The 26,663-nt window shown below is 39.7% G+C and overlaps 1 protein-coding gene across 1 annotated transcript in view; it reads right to left on the bottom strand.

Annotated features, from left to right (window-relative positions):
• myh9b (myosin, heavy chain 9b, non-muscle) overlaps positions 1–25,100 on the bottom strand; it is a 46,189-nt gene extending 21,089 nt beyond the window's left edge. The window contains exons 1-6 of the mRNA XM_066675045.1: positions 24,934–25,100; positions 7,341–7,672; positions 5,634–5,790; positions 4,146–4,173; positions 3,948–4,041; positions 2,606–2,626 (exon numbers count right to left, since the gene is read on the bottom strand). Of these exons, the coding sequence (XP_066531142.1) occupies positions 2,606–2,626; positions 3,948–4,041; positions 4,146–4,173; positions 5,634–5,790; positions 7,341–7,667 (627 nt within the window). The 5' untranslated portion in view covers positions 7,668–7,672; positions 24,934–25,100. The remainder of the gene's footprint in view (positions 1–2,605; positions 2,627–3,947; positions 4,042–4,145; positions 4,174–5,633; positions 5,791–7,340; positions 7,673–24,933) is intronic.
• Positions 25,101–26,663: the final 1,563 nt, after the last annotated feature.

Below are 26,663 nucleotides of genomic sequence, written 5' to 3'. Positions count from 1 at the left end.
TTCCGCCGCGCACACCAAACACGAAGTTCGCGTTACAACGTTTACGACGCAAAACCACTTAAGTCGAAACAAGGCTTTATACAGTAAATGGTAGATGTGTCGTAATCACGAAACATCGTAACTCGGGACTGACGTAACCCGAGGGTTATGCTGTATTTTACAGATAATCCTTCAGTAAATTCAAAACTTGGAATATTACTGGATTAGCCTAATAGTTTGACAGAAATTTGAATGATGTTCTTAAGCAGGGTGTGTTTACATGAAACATATGACTCCTAACCGGGGCATTAGTGAAATCCTAGAATATATTTCATATTTTGCCTGAGAATGCTACTTCACAGAGTCTCTGAAAACACATTCGAGTATTGAACAGAAGTGCAAATATGGAGCCATTTTGTGAATTGATTCTGAATCACAATGAACCCAAGTATCAATTTCTCCCCAATATAGTGGAACAAAAGACACTTCATAACTGGAGCTAGCGTAAAGAATGAGGCTTCTATTCTGCTAAACAGGATATGCTTTCAAACAGCAGCATATACAGGAAGCTACACCTTTGTTAGAATTGTGTAAAACCAGGATATGCTTGAGTTACAGTGAGTGAGGGTCCCAGAGCTGCAGACCGCTATGTTCACTTATATAAGACTCCTTGTGAGCCTGCCATTCTATACAAAGGACGTTAAAATATTATACAAACAGTAAAAAAAGTTTATTTAAGGTTGCTCTCATTTGCATTCACTTCTCTAAATCTGTAAATGATTCATCAGGAGGAAATCCAAAGAGGTTTCATCACATTTCTCCCTAATGGTGTAATGAAGCAGCCTTTGTGCAGTTTGGGTTTAGGTTCTGAGGCCTTATTAAACACAGAAATTTCTCCCTGGTGGGGGTCACACATACCGACCCAGTGAGAGAGTGATTTCCCCCCATGGCTGCATGCATCAATCACATCATGTTTCTGTTTAGAAAAAAAAACCCACTATAACACAGCCAAAAATTGACTGTAGAACATAGGAAATTCACATGGAACTCTTATCATACACTTGGAATTGCTAACGCTGTTGCATTTTAATGTTGCAATGTTTATTTTAAAAGGCTTCACTTGACAATCTGCTTTTCCTTGATTTAGTTTCAGACTAAATGTATCAGAATCAAAGATAACACATGTAATTAAAGGAAGACTAGGTAAAATTAGTGTTTTTGTCCCTGGCTTCCCCTAGTGTCAATTTTGGGTGGGATTGGGGTGTTTCCTACCGTCCTCCACAAGTTACATACAAAGTAGCGATGACAGAGGGTGTGCTCTAACTATCACAGATTTGTGAATTATCACAACGATTTTGAATCTGCAATTTTAAAAGTCAAAAATATTATTTAGCATTCCTTTAATTTACCAAGATATTTTGGGGTCTCTTTTTCTTCCGTTTGTCATTGGAGATACAATATATAAACTTATGCAAATATAAACTTATGCATATATGTAATATGCATACAGATACTGTATACTTGCATTAAACTGTATTGTTTTTACATTAAACTGTAATGTAATTTATAAATAAATTGCATTATTTAGAAATATTGGCAAAAGTACATCTCATGGCTAGCTTTCGCAAAGTTCTGACCAGCGCTAGCCATTGTAACATGATCTCATTTCAGAGTGAGGGCAAATATTAAACTTTATTTTTCACATAAATACGAATTAATTAAAACTATATATATATACACACATAAATAGTGTTATAAAATACTGCTTTTGATTATTAACACCTATGTAAGACTTCACAGAAAAATGTTACATATTTCTGGCTTTAGAAAGAAATGATCTTCTCCCACACACACACACACCGTACAAACATCTCATACATCTGCACAGAGCAAGCATACACACAGCAGACACACACCCACAGAGAAAGCATAAATCAGGCACATGTGGACACACCATCGGGTATGACAGCGGTCTAACCCAACCCAACCCTGCAGATGGACAATGAGACTGGAGAGAGACTGTTGACCATTCAGACAGACACCGCTGAGAGAGTCCTGATGTAGGACAGCGTTTACACATCCACTACTGCTCAAGACCAATTTGAACAAATTAACTGATCCTAATACAATAATTCCCAGGGTTCTTTTTGTTGAAAAGTTTACAATAGTTATACACAGCTCAAATAATAGGCGAATATATAAAAATATCTATACAATAATTGTGATAATTTGTAATAGTAGTGTATGTTGTAAAGGCTTTAGTTAAACAGACTGAAACAATAACAAACCACTGCTAATTGAGGTATTTGTGCATTTTTTTTGTAGTTTTTTAAGCATAAATGCTTGTAATTTTTGTTTTTCAATTACTAACTATAAAATAAAGACTTCTTAGTTCATTCCCATTCTTGTCTGTCTGAATGATATTTTGCTTTCTGCCTTGTGACCCAGGTCATGTGACAATCCATATGACCAGCTAGCCTGATAGACAGCGCACTTCAGCAGAGAGAGAGAGAGAGAGAGAGAGAATGTGACAAAAAGTGTGTGATTAAGAATGAAAGTGAATTTGTGTATGTGTGAGATAGAGCGTGACAGAGAGAGACAGATGAAGAGAACGTGTGTAACTCACATGTGTCAGGACCAAGATGTTCTGTTGATGAAAAGAAACAAACAAAACTCAAACTCAAATGCTAAAATAAATGAAGAAATAAATGAATCTCTCAAGTCTCTGGGGCTTGGAAAGTAAAAAAGCCTGCAAAACATAAGTAATAAAAAGATTCTACAATAATGTACTTGACAAGAACTGTGGACAAGAGCCTCAAGCCTGGCCTGAATCTACACTATCACACAAAGATTGTGTAATCTGCATAGAGAACCATTGGGTTGTGGCGCGGCAGTGGGATAGAGCTGAATCCAATACCTCTGAGATGAGCTGAAGTGGCTTTTGTAATGCAGAACTAATTATCCAACATCATTACCTAACCTCAGTAATGGTCTAACGAACAAATCCCATCAAATGCCAAGTACAAATCTTTACCAGAAGAAGAGAGGCTTTAACTGCAGCAAAGTGGGGGAAAATCTCTGTATTAATTCCCATGATACTAGAGGAAATTTTGGAGGATCAGGGGTGCACAAACATTTCAAAGTACTAAATAACACCAGCAATAAAACCCATTTAATTTCGATAAATAAAATGAATAACACTACATAGTTAACAAGAAAGCTAGTTAGTATATCAAAAATACATAAATAGAAATTTTAAAAGGGCAGAAGCTATATTTTGGAACTTCCTCTTAAACCTAAACATCTCTGTAGGTTACGTAACACAGACTGAGCATTAAATATCCACACACCCACAAGCCAGGGGCATGGAACCATAAGAGGTCAGCCTAGGAGGTAGTATGACAACACATGGGAATGATTAGCTCACAGTGTGAGCAAAACATGTAGAGTGATCACTTTTGGAGCAAAGGAGGAGGAGGACGAGGTAGAAGGGGAAAGAAGGAGAGGGCCTGTGACATCATAAAATGATTCAAATATTACAGTAGCTTTGGTTTCCTCCGGAATATCCTGGGAATGAACTATTCTCAGTGAGAACCCGCTGTTCTCAGATCAGCACACACACATTCGTGCGCACACACACACACAATGTCCTGTTGTGCTGTTGAATTGGCAGGTCATGTAGGACAGACCCATAAGAATAACGACTCAGTTCCCTGGTCATTAGTGCTCAAGTATTTTAACATGTTGGAACCATTTACAGAAGCATAAAACACATACACAGACTTCTCTGTAATGCTATGGATACACAGCAGAGGCCAGTGAGACATGGGAAAAGGTCTCAGATGTCTTAGATATGAGAGAGAGAGAGAGAGCGAGAGAGAGAGAATGAATGAATGAATGAATTGGAGAATGTGAATTAATGTGTGTGTGGAGAGAGAGAGAGAGAGTGAGAGTGAATTACATCTAACCTGGTCTTTCTTGGTCTTATGAGAAGAGGCCACATGGGCAAGATACTGAATGACCTTCTTGGTGTTTTCTGTCTTTCCAGCACCAGATTCACCCCTGAAAACACAGAGACAGATGAACAATGAGAGAGAAGAGTTGGGTTCCTCTAGAGTTCCTTCTTCACAATAACAAAACCATAAGTTCCTTTATGTGACACTCACGTGCACAGAATGGACTGATCCTCACGATCTGTTCACAGCAAAGAAAAGAGTAAATGGAGAGCATCAGTCAAGGATCGTAATCAAAAGGTGTTACATTACACATAAGTTTCTTTGAGCACATCCCATGTTAAAAACGTGTTGTGAGCAATATTGGCAAATATTGAAAATTCCACACCAATCTGGGCATAGAACTTATTCACATTTAATGCTGCATTTATTTTGCTGCATTTATTTTACGTGGTTTAACTTCAAAGTGCTGAAACTAAACGGCTTTAAGATAAGTTTCTATGGGGTATAATTTTAATTACATTAACCAATTGTTCGATAAAAACATTAAATTGAACACAATCATTATCTGCTGCACACAAGCCCCAGAGTTTTTTTCTCGCTGTAAGGAAGTGCTTGGCCCACACACAGGAAATTGATATCCGGCTTCCTGTGACTGGAAAAATAAGTTGAATTTCAACCACCACCTCCTTAACCTCTGTACAAGGGGGCAAGAACACAACCTTCACAGCAGCCAGAAACTAACAAAATTACCCCCTCTGATGGCAACGAAGACCTGAGGACAGCAGGATGCATTCAAAATAACTGCAAAGGATGTGTCTCTATGTGAAATGCACTGTATTTTTTTTTACTGTTAATATTTGAGGAACTTGTCACTGCCTACTTGGTATAAATACGCACACACACACACACACACACCCCACCCAGGAACACTGAACTATATTGAGTATATCCTGTTTGAAGAAAGCAATAATCTGACGTTCTACAAGACTGCACTTAAGAACACCACTCTGACCCTAACCCCAACTAAGGGCATTTATAAAAGTTTGCTCAACCCTACACATCCTGAGAAATGTTTGGGTACATTTTGCAGCATGCAAATAAACAGGACCCAAAGTATTCATATCCATAGTTGTTTTTGAAAATGCCAGTTGTGGGAAAAAATGCCATACACCACACAATTGAAACCACTATACTGTAGGCTGCACTTCCACCCAACATTTCAGAACTTTGCAAGACATATAAGCATTTGCAGCCTGTTTATGTCAACCAAAGATTTACAGGTTTTCAAATTAATTAAAAGAGACAGCAGGAAATTTTTAACTAAAGGAGGCAAAGTGTGCCCAAACATTTGACAGACACAACCAGAAGAGCAGAAAAACTGCACTAACATAGGACCTCTTGGTTCAGATGGTGAACGATGGATATTGAAGTCAGCATTTCAATCTACTACAGTGTCTAAGAGGTTTTGAGAATATCATGTTGCTACCCATCAGGCTAGGCAAATAGCCCTGTAAAAGGAGGCTGTCCATTGAGCATACAGAAATGTGGTTTGTAAGACAAGGTGTACAGTAAACATGAGTGGACCTGGAATGTACAAAAACAACAAAATACCAGTAATTTTGAAAATTTTTTTCTCTTCAGCGAAAACAACATGTAATATAAACTATGTTTTAGCAGCTTGTGTAAATAGACACTAACCTTGCATCATGCTCCTGTATGCAGTGTCTGTGATGGCATAGATGTGAGGGGGCATCTCGTGCCTCTTTTTGCCCTTGTACATATCCACAATCTCCTCTGAGTAGATGGGCAGGTTCTTGTAGGGGTTTATCACCACACAGAAGAGTCCAGAGTATGTCTGCAGAAAAAGAGATAGACATTGTACATGTACTTTTGAAGTGAGCCATCTACCATATGGTAATGAAGGCCTATGAACCAGAGCAACACCACACAGTGAAGGAAGCCAAGGAAAGCATAAAACCTCCAGCTGAATATGGCCTGGCCAGTGAGGCCTGTAATTCCAGCAGCTTTTTACACATGACTCCATCAGGCTCTAATGAATAGGTGTAAAAGAGACTTGCATTTAAGTCCTATTATAAAAACGACTGTTGGTTCTTACTCTTTCATTTCCTAATCACCCCTTTTACAGGCACACCAGAGGTAGCATTACACACATTACGCTAATCCCCTTCCAGACCCCCTCGGTTACCCATAATATATGGAACTCCAATGACAGCTCTCTACAGCGCTCTTATTTTGAATTACTTCTATTAACGCCATCCGTAATCATTCTTTCACCATCTAGGAAAAGGGGTATTCATTTATTTGTGAACATAAACCAACTCTGTAGAAAACACATATGAAATTTATAGGTGCAAGTTACAAATATTAATATTTATGTGGTATTGCTTAATTTTATTGAAATGTAATAGAAAAACATGCCTTGGCTTATTAACTACATTTGTGTTAAGGGAAAAGGAAACTATTATGCTCCTTCACCTTTCACACACAGTCCTTGGCTGGAAAAAGTGTGGTTCAGAGTCAGGTCTCTGTAGAGTACAGCAATGTTTGTGATACATAAATTATTTCTCTTGATTAAGTCTGTTGGGTGATTGTTCAGATCAAAGGGTCTAACCCCACTACACTGATCATGATTTGCTAAAGAACGAGCCAGGAATCAGATTCCAATTGACTCCCGCTCTCTACAGGCCTCTTATCTCATTCTCTCCTTCTCTCTTGGTCTTTCACTTTTCTTAAAAGCACCTCATTCTTGCGTGGGGGGATAGGAGAAAATGCTGAAAGAATTTGAGAGATGTTGAGAGACCGATATGAAGAGAGTAAAGGATTCCCCCCCCCCCACACACACACATATCTCTCTGTATTTCTACTTCTTTCTCTCAGCCTTCTCTCTCTGTACCTACTCAACTTTACTTTCATCCTCTTTCTGTACCTCATCTTTCCCTCCATTTCTATCACTCTGTTTCTTTCCATCTCACTGGAGGTCCTTCTCTCCCTACCCTCCACTCCATTTTACTTATTGTTCCCTGGAGCTTCTGCTTTACCACAAGGCACACACACAAACAGATAGAGCAAGCTCTTAAAAGTATGTATGCATGGTCAATATGGATGATTCTGAAATGAATAAAGAAATTGTACTGGGGCAGCAGTGCTCTGTAACTGACACACTTCAGAGATATCAGTTAAAAAACAAAGTATGCACTTTGTCTCTCCACCGAACAACTGATTTTAATAAAAGTATAATTCCTTGTACTCGTATTTTGGATCACACAGTACAAAATGTGTCACTAAGAATAATTCTCTCTGTTCTAAAATGGCAGAATAAAAACAAATGATGTGTGGTGATATTATATTTTTGCCATTTTTCTTATTCTTGTAGCAGTAACTTACATAGATCAGGCCAGAGTAGTATCTCTCTTTAAGGTTGTGCAGCACGGAGGCCTCGTTCAGACAGGTCAGCTCAGCCATGTCCTCCACCTTGTTAAATTTCGGGGGATTCATCTTTTGGATGTCATCTTTGTTGACGCGGCATTTCTTGCCTGAATCGGCGAGCTCCACCATCACCTCATCCCCGTGCTCCTCTTTTATCATGCCAGCTTCGAAGCCCAACCTCTCGGAAGGAACCCATACCAGCTTTTTACTGGCCCAGTCCGCTTGCGCCAGCGGGTTGTTCACTACACTGCGGTCCACATACAGGTACTTATCTGCAGCCGACATGGTTGCTGAGGGGGAAAAAAAAGACAAGAGGAATGTCAAGGTTTTCAATGCATTATGCAATTACTTTTATACTTACAATGAGATATATGTCAATATGTCAAAAATCTGTTTGAAAAGAAGTAGATAATGATGATTATTTGCATTCCATTACAGAGTGATTCAGAAAATGCTATCGATTTTGAGAAAAATGATGCGTCACATGAATACAGTATTAGGAATGTTGTTTTGTTTAGGATAACAAGAATGACAACGAATGCCTCTCTCTATGGCCCCACCCACTGTAATAATGTGGTGAGAAGCTTGAGATGCACCCGCATGAAAACACACAGCCGTGTGTGTGCACACACCCACTCCATACTTAACACTGACATGAATGTCATTATGTAACTATTTGAAAATAATTGTTAGATATGTGTAAAAGTGTGTAAAAACACAAATAACCGATAGCAATTTGAACATATAGATTTATTTATTTTAAGCATACACCGCAAGCACGTCCTTTTTTAGCTTATTTATTTGAGAATATTGAGCAGGCAAATTTTTCTTGTTTTAATTGTGTTTGTCAAGTGAAATTCTCACTATAGGCTAATAATATTAATTCATTTATTGTCTGTAACTGCTTATCGAGGTCAGGGTCGCAATGGGTCCGGAGGCTACCCAGAATCACTGGGAGCAAGGGGGGAACACACCCTGGAGGGGGAGCCAGTCCATCATAGGGCTAATATTTAATTGTTCTATGCAAAATCTGACAATATACTGACATCATTTAAAATGGCTTAAAAACAAGTTAGAATTATCTACTAACATTTTCACAAATATCTCAGAATGGGTTGTGAGGTCACCTTGATTTAAGACGGCACTTATATAATATATGTTTTTTCCAATACATACACTTCACTCCACTACACTACAATACTCCACAGTGCAGTAACCAAACACTAGGCCCAACCTTAATTGGCAAAACTGGCTCTACAGGTTACTACAATAAATCTGCACACTATGGGTATTCTTAGCAAAAGGCAACTGCAAACATTTGACTGGGTAACATACCAATACGTATCTGGAGAGCAATGAACTTTCTGCCCAAAATGCCTCGCCCTCTTAAAGAAAGGGAGAAAACGCTTGCCCATGTATCTTACATAAGCTTTCAAGAATGCGGAGGTCTCTCTCTCTCTCTAGGTCTCACAAACACACTGGTCTGTGTATAGACCAGATTAGGTCAGGAAACAGCACATTGCCTCATTCCTGTAGGTAATTCCAGTAAAAGTGCTTGCTCTCTAAGTAAAATGTTCCCCATTTGCTTCACCTCTCATGTTTAAATATGTGGTTTGGACAAACAACTTTGTTGATTACATGGTTTTGAGACAGGCTTTTAAACAATTTGTGCCTTTTTAAGCAACATTGTCCGACTGTGAGAGTGAGAGAGAGAGAGAGAGAGAGAGAGAGAGAAAAAAAGAAAGAAAGAAAGAAAGAAAGAACCTGTACCGTCTAACAAATCATACATATTCAAATGGAGGAACTAGAAATTCTGGTATTGGAAAGATGTTTAGAGCTGACATATCTATTCTTTTATTTAATATACCATAATATTTTAGGGGCGCTGTGCATAAAATTAGTGTTTTATTTATTTTACTACTTTTGTATTCTTACAAAAGCTAATTGCATGTTTCTGAAAGGCTAATTCTGACAGATTAGGTCCCAGTTTTTAACAGTATTGACACTGGCAGATTCATATATTCAAAAAATATAATATTTGGTCAGCGTTAAACTATAGCATTTTTAAAAAACCCACACACCTCTTATCAAAATGTAGCCATTTATTATTTTAATTTCTAAATGTGTTCCCATTAAATCATCTTGTTGAAATGAATTGATAATATAGGCTAAGGATCATGCTAGTTTTATGCTAGGTTTTAGGTTCTAGGTTCATGCTCTAAAAACCACCGTATACTGGTGTTGTGGCCTATCCTGCTTTTCTCAAATCTGTTTGCAGGTTTTTTCTAACTGTTGCCATGTGGGCAGATCAGACATTTCTGCTTCAATAAACAAATTACTTTCTTCTAAACACCCTTTAAAACCTAGGTTTTGGGCCTTCTCAGTGTAGGGTACAAGCAAGTACCTAGAATGCCAAGGCTATCAGCGCAGGTCTGCAAACTTCTGAATGGGCCGTAGTGAGGGAGTGTGCAAGTTCGCAGTGGCGTAAAGCATTTTCCCTTATGAGCATGAGCAGCTTAACAAAGCCATGGGAATGTGCAGCCACAACTTCAGTTAAACAACAAAAACACTACAGGCCCTGACAAGGTCGCTATGCTTTCCCATGCTCGGCAGTTTTTCAAATATATGCTAACTGAGCGAGAGGTGACTCGACAGGTTTTACCGGAGCCCTGGCCTTACATAAACCCAAGAAGCTCCCCAGGGTTTCTTAAGGAAGGCTATTAGCTGAACAGAGTTCTCATATTCACTCTGGCCTTTATCATTCCTGCTCCACAGGAGACAACCCTTCTCCCATCGCTGCACATATCATGCTAAATGACTAGCCAGTCAAATGTTTCTTAATATAGTCTTTTCTCACTGTTCAAAAAAGACCAATATTCCTTCTTATTTTATATTTGTTATCCACTGCATACACTTTAGTGTCTCCCATTTAAAATTCTAACAGCCTATTTTAACTCTTAGAACTTTCTTAAAAAATAATACTGATGCTGCATAGCTAAAAATATTTTAACCGTTTGAAGTCTAAATTCTCGACCATTTTTTGTATAGTCTTCCATTCAGTGTTTGTAACTAAATAAACAAGTCTATTAGCATTTACTAAACATCTTAATGTGTTTATGCCTGTACGGTGGCCTATTAAACCAAAAAGGGAGGAAAAAAAATTACTTCAAACACCTTGGTTGAACAACAAACTATTTGTAGATAAGGACTTAACTACAAGATCTCAGACTTAAGTATTATTTTAAGCTGAACTCTCCATCTGACATTATCAGAGTCATCACAGCTAATCTTAAAGTCTTAGGAATCTCTCCAGAGGAAAGAAAAATTCTACATAAAGACTTCTGGTCTGGCTGGCACCACTGGGATGTGGTCCACTGCAGCGTAAGGGGAATAAATGACATCAGCGCAATACACACATTTCAAAGCTATTAAGAGTACAAGTTACATCATGAATCAGATCCAACAACTCATGAATAGACTTAGACTGACAGAAAAAGTGGGATGAAGCAGAATTTAGCTTTAAGAGTGTAAAAATGCATTGCAATACACAGATTTGTATTGTTATATTCATATTTAAATAATATATTTAAACATTATTTTATGGGAAATTTCATATTTGGTGTGCACTGAATTGCATTTAGAACCAGTATTGCAGCAATTTCACTGTGAGTGTCTGTGTGGGAAAAGCCTAACCAAAAAGATCTGGAATCTAGAATGGCTTCTATTCAGAATTAACACACACACTAAAGTACACAGAACGAAAGAGCAAAGACCGCAAGACTTTTCCTTCTCATGATCTCCCTACCCAGACACAGATACATACACACACACATCCCTACACCCAAAACCCACAGCTGACTTCCATCACCACTCCATCCCCCACTTCCTGCTATATAACTTGGTGTACCCCTAGCATTAGTCCCCTTCCTCTGACTCTGACAAGTCCACCTCCCTTGTGCAGATAAATTCTCTGTTTATTCAGACTTCCAGGGTCACATTCCTGCCATATTTGTGTTATCAGAAGTAAAAAGACCAAGCACTTTCTGTCCTTAAATCTCATCTTTTCTCTACTTGCTCCTACAAAAGCTGCACTGTATATAGTTTAATAAGCATTATCACAATATTAACCTATGCATCATTATTCTTATAGGAGTTTGCAAAAAAACAAGCAGTACTAACTTCATCAAACGGTTCCATTAATTTGATCCTTCGTTGGGAGGAGTTTTAGACCAATCACAGATGCACTGCATTCTTTCATGGTTTTTTTTTTTCCATCCACTGGCTGCTTCTGAGGCCCAGTCACAGCATCTCTTTTTATTAAAAATACAGAACTTTGCTGTTTTATACATTTGTTTTCCTTCTTTTGCTTTTCACCTTTTCAGACTGGTCTCATTTTCTTCTCCTCTATCTTTCTTAAAGCCTTTCCCTCATAAAGGGGCTTTAACACCCACAATAAATCAAAATCAGTCCTAAAAACACTGGGGGAATATCAATGTGGAATGGTAAGCAGTAGAAGTCTGATGTAAAATAAAAAGGTAGGGTCACATGACCTTTGTAGTGAGATAAAAAACAGCTACATTTCCCGCACTGAACAGGCACACCTCTTGGGGGGGAAAAACTATGATCGTAAGTCAACAAGGACTTTGGGCGATATAACTTTTGTAGGTGGCAACAGCTGTAGGAGACGATTCAAATATTGTACTGGAACCAAAAGGAATTGTTGGTACCCTACTAAAATGTTGATGTGGCTCATAAATGACATCCATTGTTGTGGATTTTTAGTTTACTACTAACAGTAGCTGTCCATCACATAGTGTGAAAGTTTCATGATGAATTGACCAATAGAAATGCTCTAGAATTATAAAAACTTTTCACACTGAATCCCTCAAAAAAATGTAAGAAAGTTTGTACCTTTTGGACAGCGATGACATTCTTAAACGTTACAATGAGGATTTCAAAATCTCCAAAACTTTATGCCATTTAGGAACAGTTAAGGAACAGTTGAGGAACATTTTCTTGTCCTAAAATGGTAGAACTGCATAGAAAAACCATTACCTAACAACATTACACAAATAATTATGGAACACTTCACTGGGAATTCCAAAGATCTAAAACTCCAGAACCTTCTATTTACAGAAACTTTAAAATTGTAATCGTGAAGTCAGACGGTTTGGGCCAAGCTGACCAGTTCTGGTAAATAAATAAATAAAAACAATGCAAGTCCCAGTCAGATATATTCAGTGAAGGGCCTTCAGCGGGGTGTGGTGTGGGGAAATAAAAACCACACACCAGCTTCATGTAAATAGGCCATCCACACACAGGCGCTCTGGACTGGCAGCAGCAGAAAGAGACAATAATGACAGAGCGGCTGCATTGCCGAGAGAACTCTTCTGGAGCTCCTGAAGCTCTGCATGTTCATATTGAAACCGTTTCACTTCCAGACGGGCTTCTAACAAGGCTAGAGACTGTTCCGTGGAATTATAAAACGCTTGGGTTTGGATTTATGGATGTAGGTTAAAGCAGTGCAATAAAAGAGAATGGGGGGTCTTTTGTTCGAACGAGGTCATGTGTAGTTTTATAATTCTGTGGTATCTGACAAAATAAATCTGAAATCATGAATCACTCAAATGAAATCAGTCCATCAAATAATGGCATGAGAACGTATTTTCTTCTAATTACACTAGATTGGTGGTTTTTAATGGAGACAGAGGCAAAGACTTGAATGAACACCGAGATCTAGAGAGAAAGTGTGTCTTCTCCTCAGTCGAAAGCGCGACACATTTACGTCCGTCACATTGGGACACTCCCGGGAGCTCCACATTGCTAATTTTAAATGCCCATTGCCCCGCTGTTTCACAGACAAGTGAGCTAAATCTGAAAGAAAAAAAAACTACAGATGTAAAAGACACCCTGGATAAGATCAGAAGGACAAGAGCATTCAGTTGTAGATTGCTATCTCTAAAAAAATGTTTTTTCAGTATTTAAAGCTTTTTCTTTCATTTTAGTTCTAGCTCTAAGGCTAATGTAGCTAGCAATTACTGGAAGCTTAAATAAGCACATTAATATTGTAAGAAACTGTACACCTAAAATCACCACTGTCTTTAAATCCCATGTTTGTGGACACAATGTACTAGGTTACAGGATTACTAGTCCACATCGCTTGTAACTTGCGTCAACTTGGACTTGTCTCATGATGATGTAAGCGCTAATCCAGTTCAGGGTTGCAGTGGGTCCAGAGCCTACCTGAAATCATTGGGCGCAAGGCCTGGAGGGGGCGCCAGTCCTTCACAGGGCAACACAGACACACACATTCACACCTACGGACACTTTTGAGTCGCCAATCCATCTAACAACGTGTGTTTTTGGACTGTGGGAGGAAACCGGAGCACCCGGAGGAAACCCACGCTGACACAGGGAGAACACACCAACTCCTCACAGACAGTCACCCGGAGGAAACCCACGCAGACACAGGGAGAACACACCAACTCCTCACAGACAGTCACCCGCAGCGGGAATCGAACCCAGGTCCCTGGAGCTGTGTGACTGCGACACTACCTGCTGCACCACCTAATCCACATCCAATAGTAAAACAGTAAACTAAAACAGAACTTACACTATTTACACGTGGTGAGAGCTTGCTAAATGTAGATCATTCTGCCTTCAGAAACTCAACTATGAACATGTAGCATTGGATTTAATTAATCTTATTTTTAAACTTCTGGTTACATCAGACCTTTGTCTGCTCATTTAGCACATTGCCCACAATACCTTACACATATTAACTGCAAAAACTTCAACAAAATTTGTGCCTTTGTCCTTTTAAGGGGAACGCTGGGTAAAAGGACTGAAGTTTGTTCACATACCCGCAGCCTCTAGGTTATATATAGACAGGAAATGATGCAATAGCTTGAGGGACTGAAAGGATTTCACAGCACTAATTAGAATGACACACTGCCCATGAGGGTCTGTCTACACTCCCTCGCTCCTCGCCCTTTTTCTCTCTCCTCCACTTCACGTTCATTCCGTTCCAGTCGAGTGCCTCCTGGACACTCAGCAGTTGAAAAGCTAATAAAGCCAAAGAATCTAGAGCTGATGGCTGTGGCTGAGGTGTAGAGCAAGAGGGACTATAAAAGGCTAAATCTGAGCATCAGTGTGGGAAAAGAAGGCTATTCAACACTGTTGTACCGAGAGCCACCAACAAGCATTCACAAAATGGCTGCTGTAGGTGATTACACATTTAAAACATCCTATATTTTGAACAAAACAAATGAAAAAAAAATCTTGGTTTAGCTGAAGCCAGCTTGGCAGCCATTTTAGAAGGGTGTCGTGCTCACTTGCTTTTTCATTTTAATAGATAGCCGTGCTTTATCTTGAACCGCAGTGCAACCGTAATGAAGATTAAATGTGCAGTTATGAAATCAGAATGTATTTATGGAAAAGATTTAGGTGACCTTGTAAATTAAAAGATGAGAAATCAGGACACAAATGTCTCATAAGATCAGCTGAGTTCTCATTAGCAGAATGAAATATCTGCTTCACCATCTTAACTACTGCATATGCAAATAGAAAGCAGTGATTCTGTCGTCACCCTAAAAAGGGTGGCAAAATATCATGTGGCTATTGTGGCAACTTGCACTGCTTTCATTTAACCATTTCCTCTTTCGAGCCCTCATTTGTCCTCTTTTGCTTTTCCATCTCATAACTCTCACAATCCAACTCTGAACGGCATTCAAACCTGCCTCACACTTTCCATTCCGACTGCCTCTTGGGTCAGGGCGGGAGACGGGCGACTACAGGGCACGAGAGGTAGTCCAGAGGGCTGGAAGAAGCCAGATATAATGATAGAGACACCAAAGAGTCAGAAGAAAGGAGAGCAAGAGGTGGAGAACAGGAGAAAAAGACAGAGGAAAGAGGAAATGACGAGTAGGGAAAACTATTTTGCCATTTCTGGGACTTTGTTGTGTGAATTCTTGAGCCGAGTGCCAAGAGACAGACCGGGTGAGAAAGAATGTAGCTCTTTCCTGAGAATGCTCAAAACTAAGCTTTAAAATGGGGCTGATGTGTTCAAGCCATCAGCACCAACCTCAAACTCAACCTCAGCACTCTTTCATAGATTTTCAAGTCTCCTGACCATCAGAAGAAGCATCAGTGCTAATGGCAGTGTCATTAAAAATACATTGAATGATGTCTAAAAATACACTGCAAATTAAAGTGCTGATCACAGATCATCCAAATGTAATGTTAGATAAGTAACTTAACAATAAGGTGAACTAACATTGAAAAGCTCTTGCCAAACAGAGCTGATTTTGTGCTGATTGTAAAAGCAGTGCATTAGGATTATGCACAAGCTTAATCAAGCCGGAATGATAAAGGATCTCGTAAAAAACAGGGCCTACATTGTTTTCCTCTATCAAAATAAATGCCCTTAATAATTATGATACCCTCAGGATTTTAAGGCTAAAAGAGGTTGCTGAGTCACATCCGATGTCATGCAAATAAATGAGACATAGTCTGATTTGAAAAGGGCTAGGACCTACAATGGCTGCACACACAGACAGCCCAACAGTAACAAAGCGGTGAGCCAGTGTCAGTCTGCATTAAAAATCACGCCATCACCTGTGGCTTTTAACGGCTGGGAAAGAATGCGAATGGAGATAAAAGAAGAGGGACAGGTTCTCAATCAAATTTCCCTTCTCGCCTCAGTGTGACGTCTCGGCATGTCCATGCCTCACCTCGCGGGCAAAATAATTACAAATAGCACACATCTGACATTTTCTCCCCTTCTTTTCCTTAAAAGCAACAGTGAAAAAGCAGATGTGGGACTTTCCAGACACCTCACAATTAGTCAATTCTGACTCCGGTTGCCATGATGCAGTTCTAAAACAATAATTTAACACTATAATGCAGGCTTACAGACATATGGTGCTTTTTAATGTTAGGCTAATTTTCTTAATGATGTGGTTACACAAAAAGGATGAGGGGGGGGGGGGCTGAGTGCATGTTTCCTTTCCTTTTTTGGAGCTTTAGTACAGTTATTTCTGAACCTGTATTGAAATTTACAGTCCAGTGCTCAATGTCTACTATACTGCATTATTTAATGATATAAACGATCTACAGCATCAAAAACCCCTCTCCAAAAAACAGGTCTATTTGAAGTTACTTAACTTATCCCAGTTTGAAGCAACCTTACACCAGGCTAATTGGTGGGGGACTGCTTTACTCAAATCAGAATCCCTTCTTTTGCTTTTCCAACAGTTTGTGGCTTTGGCCAAGGCCTCGTTATTGTCATAATCACTTACAGAGCAGCAGTTCTGTGCCAGTGTATGAGTGAATGAATGAGGTCCAAATAAAAAAATCACAATGTTCGGCTGAAAATATGAACACTTGGTAAAACATTAGATTTATATTAAATTGGAAACAAAGTGGACAGCCTTTCTAAACACAGAAATATCAAAGTTTGGCTCAAAAAACTAAAAAACATTTACTTATTATTGAATAAACGTGAAGGCCCACAACACCGTAGCTTATCTAAAGACACTTGTGTGATTAGCTTTAAAAGAACAGACATGAAAAAATAAATAAATTAGTAAAATAGAGTATTACAATATGTAAAATAGGACTGATCGTCTGTGGCCAGTGTTAATATTACAACCATTATTTAGGCAGAAAAGAGCTATGCTGGAGGGGCGGCACGGTGGCGCAGCAGGTAGTGTCGCAGTCATACAGCTCCAGATGACTGTCAGTGAGGAGTGTGGTGTGTTCTCCCTGTGTCTGCGTAGGTCTCCTCCAGGTGACTGTCTGTGAGGAGTTTGGTGTGTTCTCTCTGTGTCTACGTGGGTTTCCTCCGGGTGACTGTCTGTGAGGGGTGTGGTGTGTTCTCCCTGTGTCTGCGTAGGTCTCCTCCAGGTGACTGTCTGTGAGGAGTTTGGTGTGTTCTCTCTGTGTCTGCGTGGGTTTCCTCCGGGTGACTGTCTGTGAGGAGTGTGGTGTGTTCTCCCCGTGTCTGCGTGGGTTTCCTCCGGGTGACTGTCTGTGAGGAGTGTGGTGTGTTCTCCCCGTGTCTGCGTGGGTTTCCTCCGGGTGCTCCGGTTTCCTCCCACAGTCCAAAAACACACGTTGGTAGGTGGATTGGCGACTCAAAAGTGTGTGAGTCAAATAGGTGAGTCAATGTGTGTGTGTGTGTGTGTATATGTGTTGCCCTGTGAAGGACTGGCTCCCCCTCCAGGGTGTATTCTCGCCTTGGGCCCAATGATTCCAGGTAGGCTCTGGACCCACCGCAACCCTGAACTGGATATGCGCTTACAGATAATGAATGAATGAAGAGCTATCCTGGATTAGAAATAGTGGTTTTATTATTTTTAAACAATTTAATAATTTAACAAAATGTGACCATTTGAGTTTGATAGGAGCTACTGGTTATTGGCCGTTACTGATGCACTATGTGAGCAGACGTTTGTGTTGATTCAACACTTCCTCTAAGATTAAAGGTATTAAGAGGAATTTTATCCATTTACACTAGATTCTGAAACATTGCTGTACGGATTTGTATTGTAATACCAGAGAATGTAAAAGCTCTGCCAACTCCACTTAAAATCATGGATTGTGCTCCACCACTTCAAACAACAGCTCCACAGTACAGTGTTACAGGGGTTTTATACCTCCAGCTGATGCTTGTTACTGCACATGGTGACCGAACACCATCTTAAAAAATCATTTTTGCAAAGTGTATTACAATGGTAAAATGTATTAAAATAATGGCACTACTAGTATTCTGATTGTATCTTGCAGCTCATCTTGATGAAGGTTACACTCCACCCCACTTCCTTTCTGTCTTTCTCTTTCATTTCTATGCCCAGTTCTGTCACTTCTTTTCTGCACTATCCACATGAGCTTATCGCTGCTGAAGAGGGACACTCCCGGTTAGTGCTTGCTGAGGGTGAAGTAATCTTTCAAAGTACAGATTGTGCGTTACTCATGAACAAATCCCAGCCCAAGTTCCAGAAAAGCTGTTTCCCATTACCCATGAATTTCAGCAAGAGAACAAACCTCAGCGAGAGCTGCTATACAAAAGAGCAATAAAACCATGGCATAACAGAAAGAGGGGGGTCTTGCTGTTTTCTATTACAGCCTTGGGTAATATCTCAAATTAATCCCCATACGCAAACACACATTTAAAAAAACAAAATAAAATAAATAAATAAACCACAGGTGTGTGTTGGATGCCCCACCTTAGGCAATATCCACACTCTCTCTCACACACACACACACACACACACACATTTTATCCTGAATATTAACCTATTCTCTCTATTAACTCAATAAAAAAACTGTCATCTGTGAAACACAAACACATGGAAGTCTCCACATCACACCCACCCCATGTTTGCAATCTGGTATCAGCAGTCAAGAGCTTTGCTTCCTTTGAAGTACAAGCTTTCTTCCTGTCCCAACAGGAAGTTACATCACTGTGCTGATTTAGCGCCATTCAGTACAGGCCATGTGAATAGTTCTCAAATTATCAACCAATCTCGTCTCCTCTTACAGTAGTTTGAAATCACATCACCGAGCCTTACATCTTACATCTACATTTCCGGCATTTGACAGCCAATTTTCCTCAGAGTGTTTTCAGTATAAAAAATGGTACAGATGTATACATGCAGTGTTAAGAGTCTTGCTCAAGGTCTCTTCCTGTTATAGCACTGAGAACAGTAGAAAATGGGAGCTGGTGGTTATATAACATTCTCAGAAAAGCAGATTGCGTTTTAATGTATTATATTTTGGAAATCAACACTACCAAAATATGTGTAGCCTTTTTATTACTTTGCCAATGCGTTTAAATATTTGTTATAAAAAGGGCTTGACGATCAGGTTTGGTTCCTTACTGAAAATTGGAGCAGTAGAAGAATATAAAAACACACATCACCATGCAAAAACAGCAAAACAATGATTATCAATAGGCCTAGATTAAGAATTTATATTTTAATAGGCTTCTTGTTCTCATACCAATACTGCAGTGTCTCTGTGAGCTGTTAGAAGGGCTTTAGAAAGGCAGTAGCTGAAGCCGGTGATTGCAGTGTGTCTGAAAGGCTGGATCAGGATCAGGATGTATTTTGTTACTGCAGAGGAGCTTTCAGTGCAGGGCTGTTTGTTTGGAGATTAGCCGATCCACTCTGGCTTCCTGCTATTGTTGTATTCATGGTGAGGTTATGGACAGGTGCGTTCTGGAAAGGGAGGGTCCAAGTAGGAAAGGCAGGCGGCCCAAAAAAGGAAAAACGCTCCGCAAGAAGACAGAACTCCGACCAGAGGAGGAAGCGAGATCTTTCAGCCAGTAATGACACCCTGACCGACGGCTAGCTGAAATTCATTAACAGTGTGGGTCAAAATGGAGGAGCCAGAAAATACTATGGTTAAGAAAAACCCATTCACTGTAGATATTCTGTAGAACATATAGCATATCATACGTATACTATATCTCTCAGACAGAAACCTGGCAGGGCAAGAGAATCAGAGAAGATATATATAACAACAAACAGCTGTAAACCAGTCCAGATGTGCCCTATGTCTGACACAGACAGCATTTAGGCTTTCATCATTATGTCGGCAGAGGAAATAAAGACAAGAAGAAGACATAACGTCTGACATGAGCGGACACATGCACGCTATATTACAGCGGTATGTTTGGCTGCAGTAGCAAAGAGACAGGTGTGATTTTTTTGGCAAAAGATAAAACTGACTGTTTGGCCTGGCATCAAAATTCCTCTATTTTCACCCTGTCATTTTCCTAGCCAAGCCATGTTTAGTATCTGAAGCAAGTTTCTACAGATTTTAAGGTTTCTGTAGATTAAGTGTGTAAAGGTTTACACTTGCAGTTTACACTACACTAATTATTGGGTTATTGAAAACAACATGGCTGATCAACTACAATTCAAGTAGAAGGGTAATCTGTGCAATCACCCCGCTCTAAAAATTGCTTTAAACCTAAACTGGGCCTGAACTTCTGCTTTTCACCAGAGAATGATTACATGACTAAGTCTAGACTTTAATTTGTGACATATGACACTACAACATCCTGCTATGACTGTAACTGATCCCTTCCATGGCTACACTGACTCATTCTGATAAGGAGCGTTAGAGCTAGGCCTAGCTTTGTGTGGGTTAGAAAAGAGCACCTAAACGCCTCTTTCGTTTAAAAAAATCAAGGCAGTTGAAGACTGAAGCAGTCAGAGACATTGCTACCAGAGAGTCCTCATTAATAAATAATCCCCATTTGTATTCACGTCCAATGCGCCAACATCAAAATACATACAGTAAACTCTTAAAATGGACAGCTCTACAGGGGTTCTTTAGTAAAGAGCATAGTTCTATGTAGAACCCTGAACAAGTGATGAAACTTGCATGATTAAAGGGTTCTTCGCATCATGAAGGGGTCCTTCAGATTGATGGAGAACGTGCTGTAGATGGTTCTATAGAGCATTGTATTCAATGTGACTATATATAACTTTATACAAGCACCATGCTTACTGAGAAGGCATTAGAACCATTTTCTTTACTAAAGAACCCTTGTACAACCATCATTTACGAATATCTGCCTGAGCTACCTATTGGTCTACCAATCTCAACATATTAAAAGTAGTAAAACGTAGACACTGGAAATACGATTTCAACTTGGATTATTATTATTTAAAATCTCATGCTGATTTCAACTCAAAATGATCATGCATTCCTATTAACTCATTTATTGCAAGAAAATGTGTGGCATTATAATCTCAATATTAGAATTTTGCCCACAGACGTTACACCAGTGTACTTTAACAAGACTTATCTATGGAGTAAAAAGAGCAGAGCAGACAATAAATGATTAACCTGCCCTCCTCTCCGTTGTAGGGCAAAATGTGAGTCTATATGCCACCTCTCCTCTCAGCGTGTCTGTGTATCTCTCTCTCTCTCTCTCTCTCTCTCTCTCTCTCTCATTGTCTGCTGCGTCACTGCTGACAGATTTAGATCAACCACACATACAAAAAAAATCTTTTCCACCACATCTGGTTGAGAGAAGGAACTAAAGAGTGAAAGAGAAAGATAAACTTGAAATAAACTTAGACAAAAGAAGAATTAAAGAGAGACAGAAGGATGAGGATGAGGAAGAAAAGTGAGAAAGCATGCTTCAAGTGGGTCACTTTCACTCAGGCAGAAAATCAGGTCAACCATGTGCATGCATACACACACACACACACAAACCTCAGCTCAGGTGCCTGTAGCTCTACACTCCTAAAACCCCTCACACTGTACACAGTCAAAATGATCAACTTACAGCTACAGCTGATCATACATTTTCCTGAGACAAGAATAAAGACTGAATAGGACAAAGCAATTATCTGACCACCCTAGAAGTCATACCTCTGTTTCACTTAATGTGTTGGACTATGAGAAGCTGAAAATGCAAGACTTGAGCTATACATGTTTGGCTCTTACATGTATGTTTTAGATTAAATAACTAACAATATAATATCTATTTCTGTATACTGTATAGGTAGCACAGTAATCCAGATAAGAAGCCAGTATCTTATCTCATATGATCTCTAATCTTTTTGACTGCCATCAAGGCAGAGGGTTCGTGTATTAAGAAGAAACGCAACCACACCCATGAAGATCAAGATAAAAAGGTATAGATAGGCCCAGTGTATATTGTGAGAAAACCTATGCAAAAAACAACAAGGATTAGTTATCCCACAACAAACCAACCCTGAACAACATTTATACTGAAGCATTTCTGTGTGCCATATGAAACTACACCGACTAACCTCTTCCCTTTTTGACATGAGACAACAACGTGAGAAAAGAACCTGATGGTTCTTTGTGTGTATGTGAGTCACACCCAAGTGAATGTCATACTCAAGAGGCCAAATCACAAGTATGACCTAAAGAATGTCCTTGAACAAATACTCCATACTACAGAGGCCAATAATGAAAGAGGAAACTTATGGAGCATGAGCCATATGCAAAACAACATAGGGCTGAACCACAAGGACAAAATACCAAACATGATTGCTAGATATTTCAATAGCAACGTTCCATGTAACAGGGTGACCCACTGCTAAAGTCTGACATTGTTTTAACCATTATTACAGATAATGAGTGCCCTGGTTCATATATTTAAAATAAATAAATAGATATTGGCCAGGATTTAGTCTATGCAAAAGTGTGCAATTAGCTCAAGAATTGCCACCTCCCACAAAATCAATATGGTAAAAGTGTAATTACTTAGCAATATACTGTGTACCCCCATTTCAGACATGCCACAAACACAGACAGCTAGTTATTATCCAACATGGCTGGCTCTCAGTGCTGCCTGCTCGGGTTTGGGGTTCAGGACCGGAATTTACAGCCTGGCTTTATTACGATTAAAAGACACCCAAAACCCAAAGCAAGACAGGCGTGCATAATTATGCTAACTACAGGCTAATTCTGCATCACCGAGGTCAGGCTGGATGAGTTCAGGGTGTGAGCACATTCCCCAGAACACTGCTGTTGCTGAGCGTCCCTCCCTGTGTCCAAAAGTGATTATCATCACCATAAAAATACGAATTGAGGGCAAGCTTACTTGCATGTTCCCCAAAAAATACATTTTGTAGGAATGGCTAAGAATTTGTTATCCTAAAAAGATCAAATTCTAGCCCCAACCATGCTATTATGTTATCTGTTTTATTTTCAAAATTATTGAATGGATGGCATTGGTTATCAGCAAGATTTGGGCTAACTTGGCTAACTTTTGTTGGCTTTGAGTGAAAATAAGTTGACACACCCCAGAACACACTAGAGAAAACATTTTAATGTAGTCTCTGTTTCTTCTCTAATAATAGCACATTAATAAACAAATGAACCATGTGAAAACGTAATGGCACACTCGTTCTTTCCTTTATTTTCTGTAATTGCTTCATCCAGATCATGTTTTCCACGGGCTCAAAGTGTACCTGAAATGATGGGGTGTAAAGCACGAACACACCTTGGACAGAGTTCCAGTCAATTGCCGGGCATCACACACACACTCGTTCACTCATGCAGTCTCGCACTCACACCTGTGGTTAATCTTACTCTGCCAATCCAACTAAAAACTTGTCATTTTGGATTGCTGGAGATTACCAAAGCACTTGGAAATAACAATGTAGATGTACAATGTAGGAGAACACACCAAATTCTCACAGGCAGTGTTTAGAAGTGATGTTGGAACCCAGGACACTGAGTGCAGCAACACTTGTAGCACACCTAATGGCACATTTTTTATTTATTTATTTTTTAATATTTCCCATTTTAAACTACATATATAGACACTGAAGCAAGTCTGGTAGCGAAACATTCCCTCTGGATGATTTGTACTCATTGTTTACTAAGAAAATCAGCATATGTCATTAGATAGATCCAAAACAGATTTATTTTTAATTCCACACATACTTCCGTGTGGATATTGGGGATAATATATTTGGACAAACAGGACACCCCCGTTATTAATATGAAAGTCCAGCGAAAGTACCCAAAATAGTTAAAAAATAACGTAAGTCGCCCGTTCCCCTGGTAACGCGGTACGTCACTCCGACCACAATACCGGAATCGGGCGGTGACGTCACCGCGTGCAGCACTATGAATTATCCGAGTGCAGTGGGTTGGCAAAACTATGAAACAAAGTATGCGGCCGAGCTCTTCCCCAGCCCATCGGGTCTAGTTTTACTAACGCACTTTCTGAGCAGTTGTGGCCGAATTAAACACACTCTACGCTCCGTGACAGGCGGTATTTGTTGTCTCCCTCCCTCCCTCCATTTTTTGCAACTCATTCATGCGAGCAAGTTGTTGCTTCCTGTAACTAAGTTGGGCTATGTTCCAAACGGCTTATTGTTTCCTATAAAGTGCACAACATAGCCCAAATGTGTCCTTTTTAATCACAATGTTCTTAAAATATTAATAAGGAGACGCAAATTCTCCTCTTGCGGAGTCCAATAATCTACCTTTCAGAGACCCTGTGCAAGACTTTGCTCCTGAATCCTTCATTTCTGTGAACTATTTACCGAGTGCGGAGTCGTTTAAGTCGCTAATTTTTTCAACCCGGTTACACCGTTATGATTTTTCACAACGAAACAACCCTTCTAAGCATTTTATAGCACATACGATAGAGCGAGCAGTGAACAAAGTTCGGCCACGTTTCAAACGGCTTGCTTTTCCCTGCATAGTGAACTGAACTTATAGCTTAAGCATTCAAACGGTATTACACTACATGTTAAAAGATATATTTGAGGACGCAGTCATAGTTTTACGACCCGCTATTTTACATTTAAGCACACATTTTAGTATACAAGCCCCCAGCATTGTGACTTATATAGTGCACTAGATAGGGTGCAAGGAGCCATCTGAGAAACACCCTTTTCAAAATTCAAGCACACTGAAGACGTCCCGCCCAGTGAAGTGGCCAAGTTTCACTCGTCCTTCCTGGTTCGCTGCACTTTGGTTATATCGAGAAGATGGATGTAATCTACAAATCTGAAAATTAAAATGGCTAAAAACTTACCCGCTTTTCACGCTCGTTTACACTTAGCGTAATTAGAATGAGGGGGTTGCAGTCGTTATCCTGTCCGTGGCAGCTTTGAAAAACCTCCTCCACCGCAACCTCTCTGTTCAAACTGCAACTCTCCACTCTCCTCTTTCGTCTCTTTTTTTCTCTCTCACTTGCTCTCTTTTTGTTTTTTTCCCGTCTTCTCTCTCTCTCTCTCTCTCTCTCTCTCTCTCTCTCTCTCTCTCTCTCTCTCTCCCTCCCTCCCTCTGCCACTCGCCTACTGGCTCGGGGCGCGGTCCAGGTTGCCAGATCTAACAGAAATTCATCAGGTCAAAGTTGGCTTTTAGGATGTGTGACAAGATGTAATATTATAAATAAATAAGTTCTCTCTCTCTCTCTCTATATATATATATATATATATATATATATATATTAAAATGTATAGGAGGAGCATATATTATACACCAAAAATTATTGCTTTTGATTCATACATCAATAAATATATGCTCCTGGTTTTCTGCTTAAATATTCTTGAATTACCAGCTATTCACAACAAGTATTATACACTAAAAATTTTCTGTATGCTTACAGTCAAATCGCCAAAACTTTTATTTTTTTTTCTTTAACGTCTCCCACGACTGCACTTTCAAACTAGCACTTATTTATAAGTAAGGCTTCCAACCTGGCAACCCTGGGTGCGGTCCAGAGTAGGCGGGGCTTGTATTTTCTACGCCGCACCTACTCTTACGCTCATCCACTCATCTACAAGCTTGTAGAACCGTTCGGCCAATCACAAGTGGTCGAGTGAAAAAGTGGGAGGGGCGAAAAGTCGAATGAAGTTGAGCAGCGGCGGAGCGAGCCCCTGCCGAGGTTTAATGTTTAATGAGGACGGTATGCGCAAGCCAAGGACTTTTATGACCATATAAGTAGCCGTATTGCACAGGATGGACTACATCAGCAACTCGACCCTGTGTGTGTGTCACACAGTCCACACAACACACCAGCAAACACGGAGGAATGCCAGGAATTACAAATGAAGGGCACCCCCTTCACAGACACAACCTCCCCTTCCCTTTCCGTGTTTTTTTTCTCCCTATTTTATATATGGGTTATATTCTGTTATATATTACATCACAATCAAATCTAGTGGTATTTTTCTGTACAATATATAATGAAAAAGCATAAATTGGCTTACTTTTAAGGGAGGTTCTTGTTTAAAATTACATTTTAACTAAAATTTAAGCTAATATTTAAATGTGATCATAGCCAATTAACTTCATGATACTGTCTGTGATAGACTTTGGCCACTGATTGTGGAGAGGTACATGCACTGTGCTGTATGGGTGTTTAGGTAGTGGCCTAGGTTTTTAGTGAAGTTTGAGACCAGAAAGTTAAAAGTTCAGGTTGAATGGCAGGAAATTTGGGGCAGGAGAAGTGAAGGAACAGTGCTCTTTCCTCCTTCAAAATCCAGAGCTGAGATTTCCTTAAGCAAGACACCCAGCCCCCAACTGCTCCCAGGGCACCGATTTGGCTGCCTGCTGCTCTGGGTATGTGTGTGTATTCACTGCCACGGATCAGTTAAATGCGGAGGCCCAGTTTCGTTGTACACTATGATGACAATAAAGCATGTTTACATGTTTACAAAATAAGAGCACACATACTGTTGTTATTCTTTTTATTCTTTAGAATGTGCACTCAGTTATAGGCGATGGTATCAGAGCTGATAAAATATTTTTTCTAAAGTA

The sequence above is a fragment of the Hoplias malabaricus genome, chromosome 6, assembly GCF_029633855.1.
Source record: "Hoplias malabaricus isolate fHopMal1 chromosome 6, fHopMal1.hap1, whole genome shotgun sequence".
Taxonomy (NCBI): Eukaryota; Metazoa; Chordata; class Actinopteri; order Characiformes; family Erythrinidae; genus Hoplias; species Hoplias malabaricus.
This window is presented reverse-complemented; position numbering and strand designations above follow the sequence as displayed.